Source organism: Gossypium raimondii, chromosome 6, assembly GCF_025698545.1.
Source record: "Gossypium raimondii isolate GPD5lz chromosome 6, ASM2569854v1, whole genome shotgun sequence".
Taxonomy (NCBI): domain Eukaryota; kingdom Viridiplantae; phylum Streptophyta; class Magnoliopsida; order Malvales; family Malvaceae; genus Gossypium; species Gossypium raimondii.
Window position 1 is genome coordinate 10,687,763 of NC_068570.1, and position 8,547 is coordinate 10,696,309.

General features: G+C 35.6%; 1 protein-coding gene across 2 annotated transcripts; it reads left to right on the forward strand.

Annotated features, from left to right (window-relative positions):
• Nucleotides 1-1,615: 1,615 nt before the first annotated feature.
• On the forward strand, nt 1,616-6,347 carry LOC105773019 (protein unc-13 homolog). Of its 2 annotated transcripts, none has more exons than XM_012594585.2 (5): nt 1,616-2,415; nt 2,768-3,634; nt 3,960-4,418; nt 4,650-4,839; nt 4,986-6,347. In XM_012594585.2, the coding sequence occupies exons 1-5, from the start codon at nt 1,909-1,911 to the stop codon at nt 5,915-5,917; spliced, it is 2,955 nt and encodes a 984-aa protein (XP_012450039.1). In that variant the 5' UTR covers nt 1,616-1,908; the 3' UTR covers nt 5,918-6,347. The 2 variants fall into 2 exon arrangements, with proteins under 2 accessions (XP_012450039.1, XP_012450040.1); XM_012594586.2 differs by having other exon boundaries at nt 2,267-2,415; nt 2,737-3,634.
• The last annotated feature ends 2,200 nt before the right edge of the window (nt 6,348-8,547 follow it).

Sequence of the window (8,547 nt, forward strand, 5' to 3'; positions counted from 1 at the left end):
AAGAAAGATATTTTGAGATTCTATATTCTGACAACAATTTGCCTGAAGCTGAGAGATGTAATAAATAAAATATTTTTGGTTGATTGAGCTCATCATTCTCTCACTTGTTTGCAATCTAATCTATTACTTTACTTGCCCTTTTATCTTTTTTTTTTAAAAAAGGAGAAAATATAATAATAAAAAGGCTGAGAAGTTTGGTTAGGTATTTCAATTGTGAGTTTACTCAAAGGAAAAATATATATAAAATCCCATAAAAGTAATTTTTTTATAAAAACATGAGGAGAATCAGAATAAAATTATTTATCACATAACATAATTATAAAATATAACTAAATAGATTTCACAAGCGACAAGATTAATTTAAAGTAGGATAAATTTGGATAAATATACACATGCTTTTACTATAAAATCAAAATTTTCATATATGCTAGAAAATTACGGCACACTGAATTTTTTAACAAATATAGTTGTTAAAATTGATATAGAAATTAAATGAGACTTTGATTGAGATGGTAAGGTTCAATATTTAAAATTCATTGTATCATAGGTTTAAGGGTTCAATATCAAAACTGCACATGAACTTCAATCTAATGAACTTTGATTTTGTGTGATTTTATTCATGGAATTTTGGTTTGGTTCAAGTTTCATAAATCACTAACATCATCCAATTAGCACTATTTTGCATACACAAACAGTTACATTATTCCAATATGAAAATAAATATATGTATTCATTTCTTTAAATGTGTACAATTGAAGCAAAATCAAAGTTTCATTATACATATGAACTACAATTGAAGTTTCATGTGTATAATTGTACAAAACCAAATTACACATTGAACCAAAGTTTATGTATAAATTTAATATTTATCTCTAAGTTTAAATATCATTATAATTGATTTTATAGAAAAATATAAAAAGATAAAGCTAATCTAATAATAATATAATCTACTTTATATATAGAAGAATATTTTAGTAAATTTTTCAATTGAATTAATGCTTAATTGACTGTTACACTAACTCGATCTATGATTTTCATTATAAAACAAAAATTCATGTTATTAACTAAACTTTATAATACTACTAGTAAAATTCATTAAGAAAAATCAAAATTTGCATCACACATCCACTTCAAAGTTATTATCATTGCCATAATTAAAGAGAAATAAAAACTTCCTCTCTTCCATTTCAATTCTTACTCACCACAAAAAACCAAACCAACAAAGAATGCTTAGAGTTTCACATTAACTTTGAATCTAGAAAAGAAAAAACAACAACTTTAAAGCTACATTATGAACTGTAAATTAAATGTCAAACTGGTCCAACATCCCAATCTACATTAATATTATTTCACCAACAAAAAGGTTTAATTTTAAATTTTATCCCTCTACCTTATGCAAACTGAGAAGTTAATCCCTTTAAATTAACATGGGTTCAAACAATTGAATTAGTTTCCCAGTTTTAATAAATTACAATGATAAAAAATGTATCAAATTAGAATAGAGGGACCAAATTTTAAATTTTTGTAAAGCATAAGGATGGAATTCAATTAAAGAAAGAGTCAGCAATTATCTTTATTAAAAAAGGAAAAGAAGAAGAAACTACATCGCACGCGCTCCTGACTCGGTCTGGCTGGCTGCCCTCAAAGACAACGGCAATACCATCATTTTATTTATTTTCTTCTTAATGCTCATCCATTTTTTTTTCTTACAAAAAGATACCAAATTCTTTGACTGTCTGTCTACTTTTATTTTATGATGAATTTTGCAGAAGTTTCATTTTGTTTCCTTTAAAGTCAAGCAAGAATCTTCACTAATAAAAAAGAAAAAGGCAGTAAAGTAAACAATCCCATAAAACCTTCATCTTTAAGCCCGTTTTAATTTATTCTTTTACTCTGCAATTCTCAAACATGTCGGGTAGATTAAGGGATAGAAGTTCCAGCCAAGCCAAACGACACAGCCATCATCAAACGAGGACCACGGTGGCGGCGGCGGCGGCAATGCCTAATTTCTTGACCGAGACGCTGCCGTGTCCTTTCGGGGAGTTGGCGACGAATTTGTCGGATTCGGCGCTCCGTGAGACGGCTTATGAGATTCTGGTTGGAGCTTGTCGGAGTACCGGTGGGAAGCCTTTGACTTACATATCGCAGTCGGAGAGGAACTCGGAAAGGACGGCAACACCGACTCTGACGTCTACAGCGTCGTTGCAAAGGTCGTTGACATCGACGGCGGCGAGTAAGGTGAAGAAGGCTTTGGGATTGAGATCGTCTGGGAGAAAGAAAGTGAGTGGTGAGTCGGACTCGGAACGAGTCAAAAAGGCGGTTACAATTGGAGAGATGTTGAGGGTTCAGATGGGAATTTCAGAGCAAACGGATTCCAGGGTTAGAAGAGCTCTTTTGAGAGTTGCCGCTGCTCAGGTTTGTTAAAAACTGTATATATAACCTTTTTTTTTTTTTTGTCTTTTTTTCCTTTCAATTTTACTGAGAGAAGCAACCCTTTTTTTTTTTTGGCGTTTCTCTTTATTTAAGCTTAAGTTATGTAATTCCGTAGAAGTAATTTGTGCTAAGCTGAATAAATTAGAAGCTTTTAATTTTCTAAATTTTTTTTAATTTGATAATTTATGCTGGAATCACTGTGGACAACAACAGTTGTTGATTATTGAGAATGTTTGTGGAGTTTGAGTTCATTCATGTTTTTTTTTTTTGCTGCTCAAATTTTCTTATTTTTTTTATTAACAGTACATATGTATGTATGCTATACGTTTATCAGCTTGGAAGACGGATAGAGTCAGTAGTGTTGCCACTTGAGATGTTGCAGCAACTCAAGCCTTCGGATTTTCCGAATCAAGGAGAATATGAAGCTTGGCAAAGGAGAAATCTGAAGCTTCTTGAAGCTGGATTACTATTGCATCCTCTCTTGCCACTGGACAAGACCGACACTGCTCCACAGCGACTACGACAGATCATTCGTGGAGCCCTCGAGAAGCCCTTGGAGACTGGAAAAAACAATGAATCGATGCAAGCACTCCGGAGCATTGTTTTATCTCTTGCTTGTAGAACCTTTGATGGGTCTGCTTCTGAGACTATCCACTGGGCAGATGGATTCCCATTGAATCTCAGAATTTACCAAATGCTGTTAGAAGCTTGTTTTGATGTTAATGATGAAACATCGGTTATTGAAGAAGTTGATGAGGTTCTTGAACTCATAAAAAAGACTTGGGTAGTCCTTGGAATGAATCAGATGCTGCATAATCTTTGTTTCTTGTGGATATTGTTTAACCGTTATGTGGCTACTGGTGAAGTGGAAGGGGATCTATTGTTTGCTGCCAATAATCTGTTGATGGAAGTTGAAAAGGATTCAAAGTCCATGAAAGATCCCAATTACTCCAAGATATTGAGTTCTACTTTGAGTGCAATCTTAGGTTGGGCTGAGAAAAGGCTTCTTGCCTACCACAATTATTTTCATAGTGATAACACTGAGTTATTGGAATGTGTTGTTTCTGTGGGAGTTCTATCAGCAAAGATAATGGTAGAAGATATCTCGCATGAGTACCGTAAAAAAAGAAAGGAATTTGATGTGGCTCATGAGAGAGTTGATACGTACATACGATCATCACTGCGCACTGCTTTTTTTCAGGCAAGTTTTCACTATTTCAAATGTCCATACATATTATTGGGCAGTGCAAGATAACAAGGCTCCTATAGTTTCATTTCATGATATAAATTCGTTTTTAACATTTTCCATATGATAGATAGGTTTTCAGCATTTGCAAGTTTTTGCAGGCATATTAAATATGCAAATTTTCCAAGTGCAGCGTCATCATTTCTTTATGAGTAGCATTTCCCCTTACTAAACCCTAATATTTGTTGTGTTAGCCTTAAATTCTATATTTAGACCAAGTTTATTAAATTCCGTCTGAAAGTGACTCAAGGTTTTCTCTGTTGATAATGTATTTAGACAGATAATGGAGAAGGTGAAGTCTAGCAAACGCTCATCTAATAAGAACCAGCAAAATCAGCTTCCTTTCCTTTCCATCCTTGCACAAGATGTCAGTACACTGGCTTTCAGTGAGAAGGCAATTTTTAGTCCAATATTAAAGAGGTGGCATCCTCTTTCGGCCGGTGTGGCTGTAGCAACTCTTCATTCCTGCTATGGGAATGAGCTGAAGCAATTTGTTTCCAGCATTGGTGAATTGACACCGGATATATTACAAGTGCTAAGAGCTGCAGAAAAATTGGAGAAAGATCTTGTGCAGATCGCGGTTGAAAACTCAGTGGACAGTGAGGATGGCGGAAAGTCAATCATAAGGGAGATGCCTCCTTATGAGGCTGAATCTGTAGTCTCCAATCTGGTGAAATCATGGATAAAGACTAGATTAGACAGACTGAAGGAATGGGTTGACAGGAATCTACAACAAGAGGTTCATGGCTTTTGTTCCTTTTCTTTAATTATTTGATAGTGGTTTTAGTCAGTTGAAATATTCTTCTGTCGTCTTCCATAATCGGAAGATTTGAAGATGAAAGCTATTTAGTAGGGGAATTTTGTTCATGTTTATAGATTATACTCAGTTTCTACCATTTGTCATGTCTTGAATCTCATTTAGTATCTGACCGTTCATTGCTATGCATTTCTGTTTGTTGTCTCTTTATAGGTATGGGATCCGCGAGCGAATAAAGAACGATTTGCTCCCTCTTCTGTTGAAGTTTTGCGAATTGTAGATGAAGCTTTGGAAGCATTCTTTTTGTTACCAATATCTATACATGCAGCATTGCTTCCTGATTTAACCAATGGTATCGATAGATGTCTTCAACATTATATATCAAAGGCAAAGTCTGGCTGTGGTACGTATTTTACATAATCTCTGGCTGTGGTACGTATTTTGCATAATCTGTAGAAGTCCACAGCATGGATTTCTTTCCATTATTTCTCTGAAGTTATCAGTTTTGACTAAAACTAAAAGTTAAATACAAGATATTCTGATCTACAGGGACCCGGAGTACTTTTGTTCCCTCAATGCCTGCTTTGACTCGATGTTCATCACGGTCAAAAGTTTCGGGTGTATTTAAGAAAAAGGAGAAGTTTCAAAAGGAACAGAGCAGGAAATCTCAGGTTGCGACCACAAATGGTAATGGCTCGTTCGGGATTCCCCAGCTATACTGTCGCATTAATACTCTTCAGCATATTCGAACGGAGTTGGATGTCTTGGCAAAACGGACAATTGTGCATCTTAGAAGTTCTGAATCTCATAACAACAATATTGCCAATGGGACGGGGAAAGCATTCGAACTTTCAGCTGCTGCTTGTTTGGAAGGGATACAACAACTGTGTGAGGCAACTGCATATAAGGTCATCTTCCAGGATCTAAGTCATGTCCTCTGGGATGGGCTGTATGTTGGGGAAGTTTCATCATCTAGAATTGAGCCTTTTCTTCAGGAGCTCGAGCACTATTTGGAGGTACTTTCATTAACTGTGCATGACAGAGTCAGAACACGAGTTATTACTGAAGTAATGAAAGCTTCTTTCGATGGTTTCCTTCTGGTTTTACTTGCTGGAGGTCCTGCTCGTGCTTTCTCCCTGCAAGATTATGAAACAATAGCAGAAGATTTTAAGTTCTTGACGGATTTATTTTGGTCCAATGGTGATGGACTTCCGGCTGATTTGATCCAAAAGTTTTCAATAACAGTTAAAGCCATCCTCCCTTTATTTCATACTGAAACTGACAGCCTGATTGAGCAATTCAAATACATGACTGCAGAGAGTTACGGTTCTTCTGCTAAATCCAAGCTTCCATTGCCACCAACATCCGGTCAGTGGAGTCCCACGGAACCAAACACACTCTTGCGAGTTTTGTGTTACCGGAGTGATGAGACAGCGGCTAAGTTCCTTAAGAAGACATACAACTTGCCCAAGAAACTCTAACAATTTCATTTGTTCTGGTGAAAACAGTCAAATGATGCAATTCTTAGGTATTATAAAAGGGTTGAGGCGATTCTTGTTGCTTCCCAAGTTTGACATTATGGGGATGTTTGTCGGCTGGCTTTTATTTGTTTTGAGGAGGGAAACCTCGTAAGAATAGAAGCAACAGTGGAAGCACTTCCAAGCATTATAATTACAACGTTAAGGAAGGGTGAGGATGCTGGATGAAACATTACACTACAACCGAAACTTTAGGATGAAAGGTTTGATAATTTATTTAGAAAAAAAGAAAGAGAGAAAAAAGGTAAGGTTTTTAATTCTGCTTCAATGTATTGGAATTTGTATTTTATTTTTTTGTTGGGTGATTTCCTTAACAGCTTGTGTATGGAAATTGTGTTGCTTGATGAATGAAATGAGTTTTTTTTTCCAATTATTTGACACGTTGCCACATGTACGCGCATAATTTAGGAAACCACGTGGGGTTAAGCTTTCAGCTAGGGGTTGACTTGTTCCAAGACCCATATCTGAGTTTGTTGGAGGAAAGATAGGGAGGTTAGAATATGATCTTCCACTTCTTCATCCAACTAATTTACTTGCTTATTTTCAGATTCTGGTGCACTACAAATAACTTAACCCTTAATGCTACAAAACATGTTATTAGGTCTAGCTATGTTTTTCATCTCTTATTTGTTTTACCAGCTTGTATTAGGGGATTGGTCCTCTCCAACACGGATTGTGTTTGGGCATCAAAGCCAATTGTTGCCCATGGTGGTCAACGGTGTCTAGTGGTATCTAGTAACATCTCATATTCGGTCTAGACATTATGACTGAATCTTAAAGGTTACATCGATCACTCGAAAACGCCAAAAAGCTTGTCTTATTAAACAGTGTTTGAACTTGTAGAAGCAGTAATAATTTTGCAAAACATGTTTTACTTTATCTCCAAAGAAAACTTCACGTTTGTCAAGTGAGTAACTTCTAAAACCTTTGTTATTATCTTTCGAACTGCTATTTCATATTTACAACGGAAAAATCCTTAATTTTTTTAATTTTGAAAATTGAACATTTCTTTTTTATTAACAGAAATCATGCAAAGCATTTAAACTAATTAACTAAAAAAACTTAACAAAACTCAAAATTGAAATAAAAATATGAAAATTAGTCCAACTGTTCAAAATTTCATAAATTAATAATTATATAAAAATAATCTTATGCGAGAAAACATATCCGAACTCCTGTATGTTGTCCAATCCCAAGTCCACGGTTACCTAAAATATTAAACAAATGGGGAGAGTTAAAAAACTCAGTGTACGACTTAACTCAAGTATAAATACAAATAATATAATAGACATCAGAATATCATAGAGAATATTATAACGATCAATTTCACAAATTTGAACAGTTATGTTAATGCAGTAAATTTCAGGAAAACATAATGCAAATTTTCAGAAATTTCCTACCTAACTCTACTACACACCAAATAAAAATCCCTAGAACTTGTCCATCCAAAACACACCAACAAATAAATGTGGACAATGCCATTAGAATTGCAGAAAAACTGTCAGAACATATATGTGTCGTCGAGCCACCATAATTGTAGTCAAGCTGCCAGAACAGATATGTGGTTAAACCACCAGGTAGTGCAAATTATTAAACTGCCAGAACTTCCTCCTTACCATATCATCCCAACCCTATGCAATGTGACATGGCACACAAATACATAGTCAAAACAGTAAGCATGTTGAACATGCAATCGTACATTTAACAGAAATCAGTAGGCATGGAATTTCATGTTTTGCAGAAAAGATATGTCAGGTTTCAATAATAAAAGATCAATTTAATCAGAATAGCCACAATGTCACATGCCATAAGAATCAGAACAAAACATAACTTATCACATAAGATAAAACACACACAATAGAAACAACAGATTTCATTGATTGGACAATCATACATATCATTCATCAGAGTTTAAGAAATCATTGACCTCGAATACGCAATCCAAAACTCAGCCCTAACTAAACTTACTCAAAATGGGCCCACATGCCCTACCTGGCACAACCCGTGTGGCCTACATGGCTTGGTACACGGTCAAGCACATGCTCATGTGGTTCATATGGCCTGACACACGTCTTGACACATGTTCGTGTGACTTACATGGTTTGGCACATGGCCTAACACACGGTCGTGTGAGCCACACAGTTTGGGACACGATCGTGACACACGGTTGTATGGCTCACATGGTTTGGCACACGGCCTAACACACAGCTCTGTGAGTTGCACGGTTTGGGACACGATCGTGTGGTGTTGATAGTTTTAATTTTTTGCTATTTTATGAAGTTTCGAGTTAGCGTCACACACCTGAACGTTCTTAAGATGTTGGCAGATAGCAATATCCAATTCTGTACAAACAACATCCACAACTATCAATTATCAAGAATTACACTAAATTTGAACTAAACATTTGACCCACACTCAATTAATGAATTGACCAAATATAAAAGAGCATTCGGCTCTTGCTGAAATTCACCACCAACCCCCAACTGAGGTATTCAACCACTTACCTAAAGAATAAACAGTTCTTAGATCCTCAATTTTCCAGAGAAACAATCGCCTCCAGAACTTCGTCTAAA

Coding starts and splice junctions, on each gene's coding strand:
- LOC105773019 (XM_012594585.2), top strand. CDS start 1,909: ATGTCGGGTAGATTAAGGGATAGAAGTTCCAGCCAAGCCAAACGACAC. Junction 4,419..4,649: donor ACAGGAATCTACAACAAGAG/GTTCATGGCTTT, acceptor GTCTCTTTATAG/GTATGGGATCCGCGAGCGAA. Junction 4,840..4,985: donor AAAGGCAAAGTCTGGCTGTG/GTACGTATTTTA, acceptor TCTGATCTACAG/GGACCCGGAGTACTTTTGTT.